General features: G+C 41.2%; 1 protein-coding gene across 2 annotated transcripts in view; it reads left to right on the top strand.

Moving 5' to 3' along the window:
• LOC108387708 (dynein axonemal heavy chain 9) overlaps positions 1-21,326 on the top strand; it is an 890,975-nt gene that overhangs the window by 79,701 nt on the left and 789,948 nt on the right. For both annotated transcript variants that reach the window (XM_073234761.1, XM_073234762.1), the window contains exons 24-27: positions 538-690; positions 1,918-2,043; positions 3,144-3,383; positions 3,712-3,872. In XM_073234761.1, the coding sequence (XP_073090862.1) occupies positions 538-690; positions 1,918-2,043; positions 3,144-3,383; positions 3,712-3,872 (680 nt within the window). The remainder of the gene's footprint in view (positions 1-537; positions 691-1,917; positions 2,044-3,143; positions 3,384-3,711; positions 3,873-21,326) is intronic.

The raw sequence follows: 21,326 nt of genomic DNA, 5'->3' as shown, positions 1-21,326 counted from the left end.
GCATGGCCAGGCCTTCTGCTTGGGGTGAGCCTGCTTGCCCTTCTGTGGATCCTCCAGATACTGGTCTGTGTCATCAAAGCAGTTCCAACAACTGGGCGACTTCTTCCATAGGCCACTGTCACCACTGCCCTGTGGCCCTCTGGATTTGGGCGTGGTAGTGCTCTTCTGCAGACTCTCCTGTGCCTCTCTCCTGCTGCATAGTAGTATTTTCTTAGGAAGAGGGTTTATGAATTAGCCATTACTTTTTTCTTCCAATCTATTCCTATCTTTAGTAGATTAAGCAGAAATTAATCAAACTTTCATGGCTTCATTGGTTTGTACCTAGTACATGATTCCTGCTAGTTTTCTATTTCTTTAGCCACTTCTGCCCAATTAAGTTGGTTCCTGACTTCACATCATCATTGCTCCTACAGGCTTCCTTCTAAATATTTGGTATCCAATACAGTAATAGTTATCACATGGTAGCTCTCTCAAAAATACTACTAAGTAAATTCCTGGACACATTCTCCAATCCTTTGGCATGGTGTCCCTTCATAGGTTCAACGCCACCTTTCCAAACTCTTTGACAATATGGCCAAGATGCAGTTCCAGCTAGATGCCAGTGAGAGACCAACCAAGATAAGTATTGGCATGTACAGCAAGGAAGAAGAGTACGTGGCCTTCAGTGAGCCTTGTGACTGTAGTGGTCAGGTAACGTAAAAGTCCTTTCTCCTTATGTCTTCTCTGTCTCAGTGGTCTGCCTTCAAATACAGTCAGCATCAACCTGCAGGATGACCTGTTTGACCTTGCACCAGAACTGCTGTCTGTGCCCTGGGACTGCCAGCTTCCCTCCATGACCCGATGTTGGAGCAGCCTCTAGCATCCGCTTTCCTCTCTCTGGGAAGGACACATGTCATGATTCATACACCTTCCCCAACCAAAGACCCCCGCAGAGAGGAGTAATATGCATGTAAACAACCACCTGAGTCAACGAGAAAAGGATTTTTCAATGATTGGCAGCACTGGGAGACTTTACAATGACAGCCCCTGGGGCACCCCACCAGGGAGTCAGGAACCCTGACATCTTCCCTGGGAGAAAATGCCTTTTGCCATCAGCCATTGTCCTGAGATGCCACTTCTCTGTGAAAATACACCTCGGAGCCACTTCCTCCCATAGCCCTACCCCTAACAGAGCCAACTACCACCCTGCTCCAAGAACTACTACTTCCAAATCTCCCATGATAATTCAGGAAACACAAAGCATGCAACAATTTTCTCCATAAGTCTCCTTCCTGTCTGGTGCCACTGCCACTAAAATATAATCCCTTCTTTGTTCATTATCCTAAATAATCCAACAGAGCATTACCCCTGGAGGGTCTAGTCTAGTCCTGAGTAATACCTGGAGAGAGGATCTCCTAATAGAGGCCCACCTTCTACCATCCATATCTTGGAAGGCAGTTGTAGTACAAGAAAAGAATTGGACATTCTCAGTTTTATGAGAGGACCCTGGGGCTTGATTCAGAATGTGTTCTTTCTGCAGACCCGGAAAGCACTTAGTTGAAAAACGTAATCCTGGCTTACTTCTCCATACTCAGTGTGAACAAGGTTGTGAGAATCCACTGACTTATTTACACCCAGCTCAACCCAGATGAAGATTTGTATGAACTCTAGACGGCAGCCCCCCATCCCCTTCACCTGCTACTGTCCTGCAGGTTCTAAATGGGCACCACCAGCTGATGCTAACAGCCTGGTTCTCACCTATCACCATCTGGGTTACACAAACAAAATGTGTCCCTGTGCCTTCTGGCTGCCCTTTTGGGTTATACATCATGCTTGGGCTCCGTTCTCTTCACTCCCTCAGGCTGAATGGACAAAAATGCATATTACTGATCATATCTTCTTAAGAACCCAGCATCTAAGTCAGAGTTGTTCTTTCAGGTGGAAATATGGTTGAACCACGTGCTTGCTCAAATGAAGGCCAGTGTAAGGCACGAGATGACAGAAGGTGTAACTGCATATGAAGAAAAGCCGAGGGAGCAGTGGCTCTTTGACTACCCAGCTCAGGTGGTCTCCCACCCAGGACCTTGTGGGCCCCCATCCTCTGCTAGCTTGACCTCCTTCTGCCTTCAGTGGCTGCCAGACACGTGACTCACTGGGCCTGTGAGGGATCAGCCAGAAGGAGTTGGACTGTCAGCCATGACCTAATCCAAACAATCCCTCAGAGAATCAAGGGCTGTCCATCTTTATCCTCTTTGGCTGCAGTAGGGAAAAAATATAAACAATTCAACTTATTGAACCAGCCAACTCCATCTGTGCCAAGCCCTATGCTGAGTACCAGAGACACAAGCAGGGAGCAAGACAATACTACCCTGCCCCACCCACTGGAGTTTGCAGACTGGTGTGGGAGTCAGGCCCTTCACATGGGACCTGGCTGGATGAGAGACTCGGGGTACTCGGGGAGCATATGGCTAGTTAGTGGGCTCGGGGGTCCCCTGAGGAAATGATATTTAAGCTGAGATCTAAAACTGGAGTGAACAAGTTAATAATGGAGAAGAGAAAAAGCAACTGAGCATAGGGAAGAGCATGGGGTAAAGGCTCAGAAGCAAGGAACAGCATAATGTGTTTGAGGAATGGAGAGGAACTCGGTGTGTTTGAAGAAAGAGTGAGGGAGGGACCGGGAGCTTAAAGCAGGAGATGGACTCGAGAGGAAACTCAAAGCCAATTCTTCAGACCATGTTAGGGAGTCTGACAGGATTCTAAGACACATCTGAATCCTTTACAGGGTTCTCAGCAAGGTAATAAGAGAGGGGAGAACTGATGAGAATTTTTGAAAATGACTCTGGCTGTAATGCACCACCCCTCCCTTCTCCTGGGAGCTACAGATATTGGTGGTAATGGAAGCAGTAGGAGTAGATAAGATTGTTCTCAACCAAGTGATCTATTTTGCAAGGGCAGAAAGTGCTTTTTTCCCACTGTGTTCCCACTTCACCTCTCCAAGGAATTAGAAGAATGTGGCTCACTCATCTAGTCCATGTTGGTTGAAGAGGGAGGGGAGGAGCTAGTGTCACCCACACAATTATTTGTGAGCTCTTGCTGGGTGATGAGTGGGCTGGTTGTGGAGACAGTCCTGGCAATGGCTTACTAAGTGCCTCTTGGTGCTACAGGTAGCCCTGACCTGCACTCAGATCTGGTGGACCACAGAGGTGGGCATTGCATTTACCAGGCTGGAGGAAGGCTATGAGAATGCCATGAAGGACTATTATAAGAAGCAAGTGGCCCAGCTCAAAACCCTCATCACCATGCTGATTGGCCAGCTCTCCAAGGGGGACCGGCAGAAGATCATGACCATATGCACCATTGATGTGCATGCCCGGGATGTGGTGGCCAAGATGATTGCTCAGAAGGTGAGTCCCTGTTTGTGGGCAACTATACCATGAATACTGTGGCTGTGGAGAAGCTCACCTATGGCCTAAACATGGGGCCCCCAGACTCTGCATTGGCCCAAGAACTGGGAGAGGATCATGGGGGCTACTCCTACCTTTTAAAACCCCAGAAAAACAATGCAATCCAAGCAGCTCATGCTTTCTGCACCGTGGGCACAGGGTGCTGTGCTCATGTCTAGAGACAGCACCCAGGTCTGCCAGTGCACTGTGTGTCCTGTGGCCAAGGGACCACCTACTACCTGCTAACCTGTGGCTCACCCACCTATTCTGCTCCTGCCACTGTCTCCAGGTGGATAATGCCCAGGCCTTCCTCTGGCTTTCCCAGCTGCGGCACCGTTGGGATGATGAAGCCAAACACTGCTTCGCTAACATCTGTGATGCCCAGTTTCAATATTCTTATGAGTACTTGGGAAATACACCTCGCCTGGTGATAACGCCATTGACAGACAGGTGAGTGTGGGCATCAGGTACTGACAGAGAACCCTACTGCTGTCTGGCTTAGGCCACCCAGTGGCCATCTGGGTCAAGGCCACTGGGACTTCCTGAGGAATTACTAGGTAGTCATACACACCTGAATTCTAACACCAGTTCTAACACATTCCAGCTGCTTATCCATGAAAAACCTGAACCTAATTCTTGGTCTCCTCATCTCACACCACACATGAGTTTTAAGGAGTTTAGTGTATAGATGCTCAGTGAATGATTCCTATTGCTGTTTTCTATCATTCAATGGCCACATTTGTTCAGCACCTCTCTGGTAACACACAGATAAAAGCAAGGTAGCCTCTACCATGAATGGGGTTTTTAATTTTTTAGGGAACCATATTCTTTGTCATTCATATTAATTCATTTTTTAATGAATTCACACCAGACACTGAATGAGTCACTGGGAATACAAAGATGACTAAAACATTCTCTGCCCTTAAACTCCAATTCTAGTGAGAGAAATCAGACATATGTAGATAAAAATTTAAATAGCACAAGGGAGAAACATTCAAGGCCATAGTATAAAAGAGGACTCAAAGCCATAAAATATCCAAGCAAGTAAACTCTATGAGCACAGAGGGACACAGCCACTGTGGGATGAAGCAAATAGGACTGGAAGTACTTCAGGGAAGAGACGTATGTGATCTGGGCCTTAAAAGATGTGTCGGATTCCAATAGGATGGCTGTCATGGTATCCACGAAATTGTGCAGAAATCTGTGCGCTTGTTCTTTTGAGAGGATCTATATCATTCATCAATTCTTAAAGTGGTTGAGGATCCCTAAAAGTTAAGAACTACTGATTGTGGAAAATGGAATTTTATAGGCAAAGGCCTGGAAATGAGAAAACTCATGACATGTTCCTGGAAGAGGAAATAGACTCCTGATTTGGGTGGAGGTAGTTGGTCATAAGTCTAGGAAGATGGAATCAGACTCTAATGTGTTAAGAATATATTTTTTATCCAGTAAGTAGTGGTAAACTATTGAAAATTCTTCCTCAGAGGAGTAAAATGATGAAACTGTACCTTATGAAGATTTATCTGACAGTAGAACATGTGCAAAGGAGAGAGGAGATGAGTGGGATAAGGTCATGGACCATGTGAGAAATGGTGTTTTAATTCTGCTGAGATTTCTGTAATTTCTGTTAAGAACTGGTGCCCCTTCCCCTTGTAATTCCATTGAGCACAAAATCTATTCTATTCCAAGAAGAGTTGCCTATCTGCATAGCTGGCTCACACTAAATAAGTGACTGCTCAGTAATGAAGACATTGTCTTAAGTTATGCATGTTAAAATAGCCAAATAGAATCTGTGCCCTCTTTTACTTAACTTTTTTGTATGCTTATGTGAAGTGTTGCCACCTGTATTCTGGTTAAATCCTCAGATATGTTTCCAAATGACGTTTAGCTGAATTGTAATCACTGTGCTCCTGGAATGAATAAGAGTGTGGGAACTCCAAAGTAGTTGAAAATACCAACGCCATTCATAGACCAAGACCTCATGGTTCATCCCTCTGTGCTTTTCATTTATTTCATTCACCCAGATCCCATACAGATCACTCCCAGTTGCTCTTGTGCCTCTTTTTTGTGAGAACCAATAGAGGTCACATTAGTAACTCCAGTTGCTCCCCGGTGCACTTAGACTGAAATATGAATTCCCCGTGGGACTGAGTTGTTCTTGCCCACTGCCCTGATGCCTCATTCCTGCACTTCTGCCACACTGGCGTCCTTTCTTAAAATCATTTTCACATGGAGCCCCTAACACGCGTGGTTCCCTCTGCCTGGAATGCCCTTCCCCATGCTTTCTGTTCCACTGTCAGCCTCTCATCTTTTTGTTCTAGTCTCAGTTCTCAGGAAACCTCCCATGACCACTCTTTCTAAAAGACAACCTTTCCCACCACCACCACTCCTCCACACACTCAGCAATAATCATGATGGATCCTCTATTTATCTTCTTCCTGATGTTTCCCACATTCTGAAATGAGCTTGCTTGCTTGCTGATTGGAAGCATTCCCCTTTGGAATGTGAACTCTTTTCAATCAGAGACCTTTTTCTTATTTATTGCTATGTTACCAGCATCTAGTAGATGTTGAATTAACATCTGTAGAATGGAGGTCCAATACTGAAGACCCAGACCATAAGAACAGACAGAATCAAGAAGCAGAGGTTGGCTCAGCGGAGGGCTCTGAGAACTCTGTGCGTGCCTTGGATCTTGAAGAAGGAGCGCCAACTCTGTGCTCTGCTCCCAGCTGGGGGCGGACCCTCCTCCCTCCCTCAGCTCAGGATGGGAGGCAGATAAGGTCTGTTGGGGGAACATGCAGACTTCTCTGCAGCTGGGACAGTAAAGCCTGCAGCAGCAGCCCTGAGGGTTTCAGCACCTTAAGGGTTGTCCTTGGGCTTCATTTGGGCTCAGTTGGAGAGATTCATTAGTGTGGGTTAAAGGAACAGTTTTCCCACCTCAAGCTACATTCAGAGTGGATCCTCCCCTGTGTCTTTGTCTTTCTAGTGATTCTCAGCAAGACACATACCTAAACAGGAAGGAAATCTGATTTAGTGTTCTCTTTTGCTGTGAGTTTTTCTGCCTGCCTTGGGATATGACCTAATAGTTTGGGAATTTATATCATTTGGGACAGAACAATGAAGTGATTGTACATTTGAGTAATTTGATTAATGTCCGTGTCTCACTCTGGACTTCACGTTCCGTGATAACGATGACTTCGATTTGCCAGGGCTCTACCTCCTGGACCCAGCCCTGTGTCCCGCACATCGGAGGCATTCAGCAAACACTCCCGGAGAGAGTGCGGTGATGTGCGCTCTCAGCCTCTGCATCTGTGCCCCAGCTTCCCCATACCACTCAGTATTTCCTTCCTTTCCGTTGACAAATCAGACATTATTATTCCCGGTAATAAAAAGTACAAGACCTTTCTTTTGACTGGGTCTTCACACCTGCCCAGGAATTGAAAAAGATAATTGCCTCGGTGGGATGTGGAAGTCTCTCATACGCTAATGTTGAATGCTTCATAGAGGGAAAGGATGAAGTTTGGGCAATGAATTATTTCTAAAACAGGAAATAATCACCTCTTTTATGAAATGAGCAAATAAGAACTCAAAGGTTTGCTGCAAATAATGGCAAATACTATGTAGACCTTGACCTTGTTTTGCATGTTAGATGCATTTCTTACAAAGGAATATGTAGTAATATTTATATGGCAAATTCCATTTTCTCACTGACTTCCATTATTATCTCAAGAAATGTTTTGACCAGAAAAAAATTAGCCTCAACACAGCAAATCACATTTTAAAGAGTGTTCAGCTTTTGCTGGTGTGTAGCCTAAGTACATTTAATTCCCTCCTGCAAGGGGAATTAATTAAATGGACAATTGATCCGTATAACCTCTGCACATTCATTAAAGACACACCCGCATTGCAGTACATCCAACTGACTATGCCTGTTTCTTTGAAATTTCCTACTGGCTGGATGGGACTTAAATATATGAGTACAAGGGCTCAGCCATTGTTGGAGGACTTTGGCTTGATGCTAAGTTGAAAAACTAGATGTAAATGTTTTTTTTAGGTTGAACAAAAGCACTGATCTTTGTTGTTTCTTATTCTTCAGGTGATTTGTTCCCCTTTATGCTTCCTTTCCCTCACCTTCACACACAGAAGCCCCTTTCAGCCCTGTGTTGTGTTAAGTACTATTTTAATCAACTGGTTTTCAATTTTGAGTAACTTAATTTCTTAGGAACTGCTGCAAGTAGGTAAAATACAATTGATTCATGAGTTTTTGAAGGTGATTGGCTGGACAAGGACACAACTAGCCAAGGTCATATGCTCTCTTTAAAGTTTTTAATCTGATATTTTTCTGGGAAAATTTAGTAATATGTAAACAAAGAAAATACGAGTTGCTCAATTAATATTGTTAATATTTAGTCTGTGTCCTTTTACATGGAGACTTTGAAAAAGTGAAGTTGCAATCATATGCTATATATAAAATATCATAGATTGCTTCCTTTATGTAACATTACATCATGTGCATATCCTCTAAATATTCTTCTAACATACTAATACCTGAATTACCTTCTATTTAGAAATATTATGCAATATAACCACATTATGGAATGTTTAAGTTGTATCTATGCTTTTACTATTAAAAATAGAGCTTCCATAGACTCGCTTACACATACATTTTTACTACTCATTATTTCCCCAGGAGAGTCCAAGAAGCAAGATAATTATTCTTGGAAAAAAATGTTTGCACTCTTACTAGCAGTTTATGAGAGTGTTCATCTCCCACCATCTTGACAGCATCAAGTATTATTGTTAAAAATGTTATTTTATAAGTCACAATGTTATTGCATTTGGATTTGGGCAGCCATAATTACAAGCTTGAACATTTTTATGTGCTTATTGGCTATTAGATTTCTTTCTCCTTTGAATTGTTACTGTCACTGCCCATTTTATTACTCTTATACTTAGAAAGTCCTTGCCCATTTCAAATCAGTTTAATATAATATTGACCTATAATATAGCTTATTTTGTTTTACTTTTTCTGTAACCTTTACAATTCTTTGGTAAACTTTTTGACTATTCAGTAAAGTGAGTGTTTTCATCAGAACTTTTGGTTACATGTGATAGAAGCCAAACTCATACTAACTTAAAACAGAAAAAGGACTTGTTATCTCTCATACCTGGAAAATGAGTCCAGCTTGCTGCAGTGTAAACAGGGAGATACCAAAGCTTGAACTCTCTGTCTCATATTGTGGCTTTGCTTTCTTCAGAATGTTGACTTCTTTCTTGCATAGAATTTCTTTCTTTGGCTCAAGATGGTCTCCATGCCCACACCTTTATGACTCCTGACTCAGAAGGAAGACAGTGTTTCCCAGTACCATATATGAGATTGCTTGAAGGGACTCTGATTGATCCTGTTTGGATCATGCTCTGAGCCAATCACTGTGACCAATGAGATTGAGTATTTTGCCCAGCCCGAGCCTGTGTCCACCCCTGGTGATTGACAGCTCCATTGGAGACACCCTGTATATACATATGTGTGTGTGTATATATCTATATATACACACACAGACATATATATATAAACAATTTTATTGAGGTTTATTTTACATATCAAAAATTCCACCATTCCCTATGTACAATTCAATGCTTTTAGTAACTTTATTGAGTAGCATAACCACCACAATAAATCAGCTTTACATTTTGACCCCCCTCAGAAAGAACCCTCACGCCCATTATAGTTAATTCTCATTCCTATGTCCAGCCCAGGCAACCCCTAACCTACTTTCTATCAATTTGTCTTCTTCTGGACATTTCTTATAAATGAAACTATACGACGTGTGGTCTCTTGTGTCTCGCTTCTTTCATTTTGCACAGTGTTTTGGGGGTTCATCCATGACAGAGCATGTGTCAGTAGTTGCTTCCTTTTGTTTCTGAATAATTTCCATTTAATAGATACAACACATTTTCTCTATCCAATCACCAGTTGACAGACAATTAACTTATTTCTAGTTTGGGGCTATTAAAATAATGCTGCTAGGAACATTTGGGTACAAGCTGTTGGGTAGACATATGTTTTCATTTCTCTCAGGTGACTGCCAGAATTTCTTGAAAATTTATGGGTGGTATGGCAGTTGTATTTTTAAATTTTTGAGAAACTGTCCAACTATTTCCCAAAGTGGGTGGATCATTGTACATTCCCACCAGCAGTGTATGAGTGTTTGCATTTCTCAATATCCTTGACATTTATTATAGTCTGCTTATTTTTTATAGCCATTCCAGTGGATGTGAAGTAGTTTCTCATTGGAGTTTTAATTTGCATTTCCCCTAAAATGACATTAAGTACCTTTTCATGTGCTTGTTAACCATTTGTATATCTTCTTTGGCATAAACTTTGTTCACATCTTTTGCCTAATATTTGGTCTGTTTGCAAATATTTCATAGTTTGCAATCATTTTGTCCCAGTCTGTTGCTTATATTTTAGTTTTCTTTCTTTTTTTTTTTTGAGGGCATCTCTCATATTTATTGATCAAATGGTTGTTAACAACAATAAAATTCTGTATAGGGGGGTCAATGCTCAATGCACAATCATTAATCCACCCCAAGCCTAATTCTCGTCAGTCTCCAATCTTCTGAAGCATAACGAATGAGTTCTTACATGGTGAACGAATTCTTACATAGTGAATAAGTTCTTACATGGTGAACAGTACAAGGGCAGTCATCACAGAAACTTTCGGTTTTGATCACACATTATGATCTATAAACAATCAGATCAAATATGAATATTCATTTGATTTTTATACTTGATTTATATGTGAATCCCACATTTCTCCCTTTATTATTATATTATTATTATTATTATTATTATTATTAATAAAATGCTGAAGTGGTAGGTAGATGCAAGATAAAGGTAGAAAACATAGTTTAGTGTTGTAAGAGAGCAAATGTGGATGATCAGGTGTGTGCCTGTAGACTAAGTGTTAATCCAAGCTAGACAAGGGCAATAAAACATCCACGGATGCAGAAGATTTCTCCCAAAACAGAGGGGCGGTGAGGTTCTAAGCCTCACTTCTGTTGATCCCCAATTTCTCACCTGCCCCCCTGCGACTGTGCCTGTCTTAGGTTGTTCCTCCCTTGAGGAATCTTACCCGTCTCTGGCTAACCAGTCACCTTCTGGGGCCATACAGGGGAATGTAAAGGTGGTAAGTGAGAGAGAAGCCATATTGTTTGAAAAGGTTAGCTTTTTACTTTGCAGATTTATGCCCTGTGGCTTCTATGCCCAGCATTTGTCTTGAGGTATCTTTACCACTTGGAGGAGTTATGATACTCGGTGAATTCAATATGAGGCACGAATTCTATTTAAGGGTTGTAATTAGGAAGGAAGAAGAAAAGCTATAGAGGTAACAGATGGAAGAAAACATGGGAAGATTGATTATTTCTTTGACATATCTTCTTGTAGAGTAACTTAAGCATGTATAGGTTTTGAACTACTAATTAAATTGCGCACACACATTAACATAATAGGAATACAGTTACATAACCAAAGCAGATCTATAATTACCAGCCATCTCCAGTGAAGTCAAGAAAACCAGTTAGGCACCCTAGGCATTTGTGAAAATTTGTCTATGATATAATGGATATTGTCCAACTGTACTTGAACAGTCTGAGAGAAATCAGACAAATTAAGACAACCCATTCCTGGGAACTGTTCACATCCCATATGTTCTTTTAACAGTAGATAGTCTGTAGTTGTAAGATTTTGGAGCGCTACAACTTGCACTTCTCCTAATTCTTGGTTGAGTTCCAACAGTATAGATTGGAACTATACAACAAATATATTCAAATTTGTTGTTTTATTGTATGCACAGGCCAGCTTAGATATCTCCTTCTTCATTCCAATGGTAAGGCCAGCAACCGGTGGGATGAATGCAGCTACAACTGCAGCATCGCCTGGATCTTTGTTGAGGTTTTTTGATGATCATCTTCTGGTGTGTCTCTTCCAGAGAGTGCTGATGTTGGAAGTTCTTCTTCATATCGTATCTTAGTTCATTTCCTGGGTAGCCAAATTAGGCTTTGAGCCTCTGTATAAGTACAAACAGACCCTTTGCCACACATTGATATGCCCTTTACACCATTGTGTAGAACACATTGGAGGTCACCACCCAGGAAATGCTTTTTTATTTAAGAGAAAGGAATATTATCAGAAAAGTGTACCTCCATAGCCGATCATCTGACATCCTTTAAGTGATCAGAATTAAGGATATTTAAAGCATGCATTAATCATTGATTTACAGTTAGTTTTATTTTATCAGGGAGTAATTCCCCTTTTCTTTCTTATTTTTTTTCCTTTGTTATCTTTAATCTACACTTACATGAAGAATATTATGTTTACTAGGCTCTCCCCTATACCAGGTCACCCCTATGAACCCCTTTACTGTCACTGTCCATCAGCATTGCAAAATGTTGTAGAATCACTACTTGTCTTCTCTGTGTTGTACAGTCCTCCCCTTTCTCCCACCCCCCATGCCTGCTAATCTTAATACCCCCCTTCTTCATCCCCCTCCTTATCCCTCCCTACCCACCCATCCTCCCCAGTCCCTTTCCCTTTGGTACCTGTTAGTCCATTCGTGGGTACTGTGATTCTGCTGCTGTTTTGTTCCTTCAGTTTTTCCTTTGTTCTTATACTCCACAGATGAGTGAAATCATTTGGTATTTCTCTTTCTCCGCTTGGCTTATTTCACTGAGCATAATACCCTCCAGGTCCATCCATGTTGCTGCAAATGGTAGGATTTGCCCTCTTCTTATGGCTGAGTAGTATTCCATTGTGTATATGTACCACATCTTCTTTATCCACTCATCTACCGATGGACATTTAGGTTGCTTCCAATTCTTGGTTATTGTAAATAGTGCTGCGATAACAATAGGGGTGCATCTGTCTTTCTCAAACTTGTTTGCTGCGTTCTTAGGGTAAATTCCTAGGAGTGGAATTCCTGGGTCAAATGGTAAGTCTGTTTTGAGAATTTTGATGAACCTCCATACTACTTTCCACAATGGTTGAACTAATTTACATTCCCACCAGCAGTGTAGGAGGGTTCCCCTTTCTCCACAGCCTCGCCAACATTTGTTGTTGTTTGTCTTTTGGATGGCAGCCATCCTTACTGGTGTGAGGTGATATCTCATTGTAGTTTTAATTTGCATTTCTCTGATAATTAGTGATGTGGAGCATCTTTTCATGTGTCTGTTGGCCATCTGTATTTCTTTATTGGAGAACTGTCTGTTCAGTTCCTCTGCCATTTTTTAATTGGATTATTTGATTTTTGTTTGTTGAGGCATGTAAACTCTTTATATATTTTGGACATCAAGCCTTTATCGGATCTGTCACTTACAAATATATTCTCCCATACTGTAGGGTACCTTTTTGTTCTATTGATGGTGTCTTTTGCTGTACAGAAGCTTTTCAACTTAATATAGTCCCACTTGTTCATTTTTACTGTTGTTTTCTTGCCCGGGGAGATATGTTCAAGAAGAGGTCATTCATGTTTATGTCTAAGAGGTTTTTGCCTATGTTTTTCTCCACGAGTTTAATGGTTTCATGACTTACATTCAGGTCGTTGATCCATTTTGAATTTACTTTTGTATATGGGGTTAGACAATGGTCCAGTTTCATTCTCCTACATGTAGCTGTCCAGTTTTGCCAGCACCATCTGTTGAAGAGACTGTCATTTCGCCATTGCATGTCCATGGCTCCTTTATCAAATATTAATTGACCATATATGTTTGGGTTAATGTCTGGAGTCTCTAATCTGTTCTACTGGTCTGTGGCTCTGTTCTTGTGCCAGTACCAAATTGTCTTGATTACTATGGCTTTATAGTAGAGCTCGAAGTTGGGGAGTGAGATCCTCCATACTTTATTCTTCTTTCTCAGGATTGCTTTGGCTATTCGGGGTCTTTGGTGTTTCCATGTGAATTTTTGAATTATTTGTTCCAGTTCATTGAAGAATGTTGCTGGTATTTTGATAGGGATTGCATCAACTCTGTATATTGCTTTGGGCAGGATGGCCATTTGGACGATATTGATTCTTCCTAGCCATGAGCGTGGGATGAGTTTCCATTTGTTAGTGTCCCCTTTAATTTCTCTTAAGAGTGACTTGTAGTTTTCAGAGTATAGGTCATTCACTTCTTTGGTTAGATTTATTCCTGGTATTTTATTCTTTTTGATGCAATTGTGAATGGAATTGTTTTCCTGATTTCTCTTTATATTGGTTCATTGTTAATGTATAGGAAAGCTACAGATTTCTGTGTGTTAATTTTGTATCCTGCAACTTTGCTGTATTCCGATATCAGTTCTAGTAGTTTTGGGGTGTAGTCTTTAGGGATTTTTATGTACAATATCATGTCATCTGCAAATAGTGACAGTTTAACCTCTTCTTTACCAATCTGGATTCCTTCTTTACCAAAAAAAAGATTGTTTTGTCTGATTGCCATGGCTAGGACCTCCAGTACTATGTTAAATAGCAGTGGGGAGAGTGGGCATTCCTATCTAGTTCCCAATCTAAGAGGGAAAGCTTTCAGCTTCTTGCTGTTCAGTGTAATGTTGGCTGTGGGTTTACGATATATGGCCTTTATTATGTTGAGGTATTGTCCTTTATTCCCATTTTGCTGAGAGTTTTTATCATGAATGGATGTTGAAGTTTGTCAAATGCTTTTTCAGCATCTATGGAGATGATCATGTGGTTTTTGTCTTTCTTTTTTTTTATGTGGTGAATGTTGTTGATGAATTTTTTAATGTTGTACTATCCTTGTATCCCTGGGATTTATTCCACATGGTCATGGTATATGATCGTTTTTGATATACTTTTGAATTCGATTTGCTAATATTTTATTAAGTATTTTTACATCTATGTTCATCAGGGATATTGGTCTGAAATTTTATTTTTTGGTGGGGTCTTTGCCTAGTTTTGGTATTAGGGTGATGTTGGCCTCATACAATGAGTTTGGGAGTATTCCCTCCTCTTCTATTTTTTGGAAAACTTTAAGGAGAATGGGTATCATGTCTTCTCTGTGTATCTGATAAAATTCTGAGGTAAATCCGTCCAGCCCTGGGGTTTTGTTCTTGGGTAGTTTTTTTATTACCATTTCAATTTCTTTGCTCGTAATTGGTTTGTTTAACTTTTGTGTTTCTTCCTTGGTCAGTCTTGGAAGGTTGTATTTTTCTTAGGAAGTTGTCCATTTCTTCTAGGTTTTCCAGCTTGTTGGCATATAGGTTTTCACCGTAGTCTTTAATAATTCTTTGTATTTCTGTGGAGTCTGTTGTGATTTTTCCATTCTCATTTCTGATTCTGTTGATTTGTGTTGATTCTCTTTTTCTCTTAATAAGTTTAGCTAGAGGCTTATGTATTTTGTTCATTTTCTCAAAGAACCAGCTCTTGGTTTCATTGATTTTTGCTATTATTTTATTCTTCTCAATTTTGTTTATTTCTTCTCTGATCTTTTTATGTCCCTCCATCTGCTGACTTTAGGCCACATTTGTTCTTCTTTTTCCAATTCTGATAATTGTGATGTTAGACTATTCATTTGGGATTGTTCTTCCTTCTTCAAGTGTGCCTGGATCGCTATATACTTTCCTCTTAGGACTGCTTTCGCTGCATCCCACAGAAGTTGGGGCTTTGTGTTGTTGTTGTCATTTGTTTCTATATATTCCTTGATCTCTATTTTAATTTGTTCATTGATCCATTGATTATTTAGGAGCATGTTGTTAAGCCTCCATGTGTTTGTGAGCCTTTTTGTTTTCTTTGTAGAATTTATTTATACTTTTATATCTTTGTGGTCTGAAAAATTGGTTGGTAGAATTTCAATATTGTGGATTTTGCTGAGGCTCTTTTTGTGGGCTAGTATGTGGTCTATTCTGGAGAATGTTCCATGTGCACTTGAGAAGAATGTATATCCTGTTGCTTTTGGATGTAGAGTTCTATAGATGTCTATTAGGTCCATCTGTTCTAGTGTGTTGTTCAGTGCCTGTGTGTCCTTACTTATTTTCTGCCTGGTGGATCTATCCTTTGTGGTGAGTGGTGTGTTCAAGTCTCCTAAAATGAATGCATTGCTGTCTTTTTCCCCCCTTAGTTTTGTTAGTATTTGTTTCACAAATGCTGGTGCTCCTGTGTTGGGTGCATATATTTTTAGAATGGTTATACCCTCTTGTTGGACTGAGCCTTTTATCATTATGTAGTGTCCTTCTTTATCTCTTGTTACTTTCTTTGTTTTGAAGTCTATTTTGTCTGATATTAGTACTGCAACCCCTGCTTTCTTCTCGCTGTTGTTTGCCTAAAATATGTTTTTCCATCCCTTGACTTTTAGTCTGTACATGTCTTTGGGTTTGAGGTGAGTTTCTTGTAAGCAGCATATAGATGGGTCTTGCTTTTTTATCCATTCTGTTACTCTGTGTCTTTTGATTCGTGCACTCAGTCCATTTACATTTAGGGTGACTATTGAACGATATGTACTTATTGCCATTGCAGGCTTTAAATTCATGGTTACCAAAGGTTCAAGGTTAGCCTCTTTAGTATCTTACTGCCTAACTTAGCTCACTTATTGAGCTGTTATATACACTGTCTGGAGATTCTTTTATTCTCTCCCTTTTTATTCCTCCTCCTCCATTCTTCATATGTTGTGTGTTTTGTTCTGTGCTCTTTCTAGGAGTGCTCCCATCTAGAGCAGTCCCTGTAAGATTCCCTGTAGAGGTGGTTTGTGGGAAGGAAATTCCCTCAGCTTTTGCTTGTCTGGCAATTGTTTAATCCCACCATCATATTTAAATGATAGTCATGCTGGATACAGTACCCTTGGTTCAAGGTTTCATTGCATTAAATATATCATGCCATTCTCTTCGGGCCTGTAGGGTTTCTGTCGAGAAGTCTGATGTTAGCCTGATGGGTTTTCCTTTATAGGTGACCTTTTTCTCTCTAGCTGCCTTTAAAACTCTTTCCTTGTCCTTGATCTTTGCCAATTTAATTATTATGTGTCTTGGTGTTGTCCTCCTTGAATCCTTTCTGTTGGGGATTCTGTGTATTTCTGTGGTCTGTTCGATTATTTCCTCCCCCAGTTTGAGGAAGTTTTCAGCAATTATTTCTTCCAAGATACTTTCCATCCCTTTTCCCCTCTCTTCTTCTGGTACCCCTATAATACAGATATTGTTCCTTTTGGATTGGTCACACAGTTCTCTTAATATTGTTTCATTCCTGGAGATCCTTTTATCTCTCTCTATGTCAGCTTCTATGCGTTCCTGTTCTCTGGTTTCAATTCCATCAATGGCCTCTTGCATCTTATTCATTCTGCTTATAAATCCTTCCAGAGTTTGTTTCATTTCTGTGATCTCCTTTCTGGCATCTGTGATCTCCCTCCGGACTTCATCCCATTTCTCTTGCGTATTTCTCTGCATCTCTGTCAGCATGTTTATGATTTTTATTTTGAATTCTTTGTCAGTAAGACTGGTTAGGTCTGTCTCCTTCTCTGGTGTCACTGTCATCTTTGTTTGCCTGTAATTTTGTCTTTTCATGGTGATAGGAATAGTTTGCAGAGCTGGGACGAGTGATGGCTGGAAGAACTTCCCTTCTTGTTGGTTTGTGGCCTTCCTCTCCTGGGAGAATAGCGACCTCTAGTGGCTTGTGCTGGATAGCTGCATGCAGACAGGGCTTCTGCTTCCTGCCCGGCTGCTATGGAGATTATCTCCACTGTTGCAGTGTGTGTGGCATGGCTCAGACTTCTACTCCAACGTGGTGGAGTTGCATTTGAGGGGGAGCGGCCGGGAGGCTATTTATCTCCTTAAGGGGCCTCTGTGCTCTCTGAAGCCAGGGTATTAGGGTGCCCAGAGATCCCTGGATTCCCTACCTCTGGACTAAGTGTCCAGCCTTGCCCCTTTAAGACTTCCAAAAAGCACCCACCAAAACAAAACAATGACCAGAAAAAAAAAATAAAATGGCCACTCATTTTTCTTTATTCTCTGGCACCAGCCACAGGCACCCACTCACCGGTCTTGCTGCCCTATTTCCCTAGTATTGGGGTCCCTATCCCTTTAAGACTTCCAAAAAGCGCTCGCTAAAACAAAACAACAAAAACAAACAAACAAAAATGGCCGCTCACTTTTCTTTTGTTCTCCAGCACCGGCCTCTGATACCTCCTCGCTGGTCTTGCTGCCCTGTTTCCCTAGTATTGGGGTCCCTGTCCCTTTAAGACTTCCAAAAAGCACTTACCACAACAAAACAACAACAACAACAACAAAAAGATGGCCGTTCGCTTTTCTTTTGTCCTCCAGCGCCAGCCTCCAGTACCCGCTCACCATTCTTGCTGCCCTATTTCCCTAGTATCCAGGGCCCCGCGCGTGCACTGTGTTTTTGCTCTGTTCTGGATGGCTGGGGCTCGGTGTTCAGCAGTCCTGGGCTCCTTCTCCCTCCTGCTCAGACCTCTCTCCTCCTGCCAGGATCTGGGGAGAGGGGTTCTCATGACCTGCTGGGCGGGGCTTGTATCTTACTCCCTTGGCGAGGTGCTGGGTTCTCACAGGTGTGGATGTGGTCTGCATGTTGTTCTGTGTCCTCTGGTCTGTATTCTAGGAAGAGTTGTCTTTGTTATATTTTCATAGATATATGTGGTTTTGGGAGGAGATTTCTGCTGCTCTACTCACGCTGCTGTCTTGGCTCCCTTATCTTTTAGTTTTCTTAATGGTGTTTTTTGAAGTTCAAAAGTTTTTAATTTTGCTGAAGTCCAATTTGTCTAATTTTTCTTGTATGGACTGTGCTTTTGGTGCTATAGCTCAGAAATCTTTGCTTAATTTCAGTATACCTTTAACTTTCTTCTCACTTGTGTATAGGGGAAATTTGGTTTTTGTAAATTTATCTTCTATTCTTCCTTGTATTAAAAATTCTTAGAATTTTACTCTTGATTCTCTTGATTTTTCTAAGTCACTTCTAGAAGTTCTAATCATATTTGAAACATACACATAATATGAAGCATAATTATAACTGCTCAAGCTTAGTTACTAGGTGTTAGTTATTTTTGCCAGAGAGTTCACGTATCAGCTATTGCTGTCAGTTCTTTCTGTCATGCTTTGAGAAAGACATTTACCAACTAGTGTAGGCAAAAGGAAAGATGAGCCCTGGGTGATGAAAGATCTCATAACCAAATGGCACAAGAAATAGATCCTAGAATTGAGGGCATTTATCATGAGGACAGACAATTTTCAAAATTCAAATATTAATATGCTGTAAAATGGATAGATGTGTTTTAGGCTGATGCTGAGGGCATTCTTCTATTAATTCTGTTTGTCATGTTGAACTTGGAACCTAATAAAAGCAGTGGGTCTTTTTCCTGTGAGCTACCAGCTAACCACATCTCCTCCATTCTGCCTGTGTGGAAGTATTTGCGAGGTTAAGTTGCATTTGTCCTTAAATTCCACTATTTTGGTCTACCCCACCATTTTCAATTGCTAAAATTATTTAGAACTTTGGTCTGTCTTCTGTCTAATCAATCGTTTCTTCAATTCAAATTGCCAATAAACATACTGAACATCAGAGACCTGAGTCCTGGTGATACCACTGGAGGCCTCCACCAGATAGACTGAACATTACATCTGTGTTCACTCCTCAGCTATGATTATTGAACCATGTGGTAGGTAGAAATCTAAGAACAATCCCCAATGGCATTTTACCTTGTATAATCACCTCCCCTTTAAGCATAGGTAAAAACTATAACTATGATGGTGTCATTCTCATGATTATGTTTTGCTTTATGGCAAAAGAGACATTATTCAGGTGGACTCAATGCAATCATATGAGCCCATGTATCTTCTGACTGAGGGCAGTGTGGAGGTCAAAGAAATCTGAAGCATAGGAAGAATTTGACATGCCATTGCTGATTTTGAGGATGGAGGGAACCACATGTAAGGATGGTAGAATGGCCTCTAGTTGCTGAGAGATGCCCTGCCCAACAGCAACCAACAAGGACATCAGTCTTACAGCTGGTAGGTACTTAATTTAGCAAAGAACTCAAATGAGCTTGGAAGCAGACTTTCCCCCAGAGTATCCAGAAAAGAGCCCAGCAAACTGATACCTTGATTTTGGCCTTTAAAATCCTCAGTAGAGGACACACCTGGACTTCTGACCTATAGAAGTGAGGTAACAAATGAGCATTGTTTTAAGCCACTTCGTGTGTAGCAATTTCTTACATGGCAATGGAAAGCGAATGCAAGCCAGCTGGGATCCCACCAGCTGTAAGATTAGCCAGACCACATTTCTGGGATAGCTACAGGATCTTCATAGCTGAAATCAAGGTACCACACCATAGTATTTTCTTTAATCTGCCAGTTGAAGAACTATATCAAAAACAGAAAAGCTACATTTCATGGATTTTTTACTTTAAAAAGTAATACCTTGAAAGTGCTTGGCTTCCTATTTTTCAAGGTGTTTGTTATATCTCCTGCCTCTTATTCTCAAAAAAACCTGGAGGGGCAGATAAGAATAAAGCCTGTAGAAATCATTTGCCCAAAGTAGTCAAGACTGACTTCAGTTCAATATCAGCAAGGCCTTTCAAACAATTAGAACTGGCCCACTGTGGAGGGGGCTGCCTTCTAGAATAACAAACCAGCCTTGCTGGAACAAAAGGTTATGTGATCATATTTGAAGGACTTAAAATGGGAGTGAGCCTGGCATGGTTAAAGAGCCAAATCTCTGAGGTCTCTTCCAACACCAAATGTTCTGTGTTCCCACTAAGCAACCAAACTAACTCGATCTATTATCTGTGTTGGGGTTACTTGGCTAGGCAGGAGCTCTTCTTAAAAGATTTCTTGCCATTCTCACAATTGTTATTGTTTTTGAAGAAGCACGTTTATCTGGATTCCTTTGTACAAAAAAAAAATACTGTGTGGTACTTTTTTTAAGGTACCAAGGTCTAATAATGTGACTAAGTTTCACATACTTTGCAGTAGAGGCAAGGTTTGAACTCTGACTCCCAAGTCCTTGCCTTAAACCATTATGGCATCACCTGCAGGCCACCCCACACACACTAAAAACAGGCAGAAGTAGCTGCCTTGGATGTTTAAACAGGTGGACAATCCAACAGGACTACATATGGCAACTTAGAGCAGGAGCATGTGTCCCATAGGACTAGGACATCCTGCTGGCTTGGTGGCCCAAGCATAATACCCTCAAGCAGAAGAGGAAAATACTGCTGCTTACTTTTCTTTGTGTTTTCTCATGGCCCAAGCTGAAGCCCTGTTGCCCCTGCCATGGTTATTACAAATCCTCAGACAGTCTGATTTCCCTCCCTGAGCCTCAGTCTACCCATCTGGGAAATAAAAGGATTGGGTCAGCTGATCTCAAAACTCCCCTCCAGCTCTAGAATCCTATTATTATGGGAAAAAATTTATTTTGGCATTTCCCCCCAAGGGCTTCTTCTGGGGGTATTCAGAAGCTCAGTAGGTACTCAAAAACATACCCCATTCCACTGATTTTTTTTCCAAGAGATTCTTGAGTTTTCTCTGAGAATTCTATTCCTACAAAACTTGGGGCTTCAGATTCCTTGACAGCCCTCCAGCTCCAGAAAACAGAGGTCTGGGGTTGCCCTCTGGCTAGCAGAGGAGGCAGCTCTGGAACAGAAAGAGGGTGGAAGAGAGAATGGAGAACAAAGGCACAGGATCTGGGATTCTGCTGGTCCAGACAGCTGCCTGTCCTGTGGGAGGCACAGAGCTGTGGCAGGCCTCCAATAGTTGTAGTAGAATCCCGAGGCTGGGAGAGGTGGAAGGCACTGGGGCCAATCTGGAACCAGAACTCAGGCCAGGAGGGTGAGTATCATAAAGGCTGCACATAGGACTCCTTGAAGATCTAGCTGCAAATGTTTGAGAAACGAAATATATATTGACAAAGGGTAATGGGA

The sequence above is a fragment of the Manis javanica genome, chromosome 4 (genome assembly GCF_040802235.1).
Source record: "Manis javanica isolate MJ-LG chromosome 4, MJ_LKY, whole genome shotgun sequence".
NCBI lineage: Eukaryota > Metazoa > Chordata > Mammalia > Pholidota > Manidae > Manis > Manis javanica.
The sequence above is the reverse complement of the archived record's forward strand: the minus strand, read 5'-3'. Positions and strand labels throughout refer to the sequence as shown.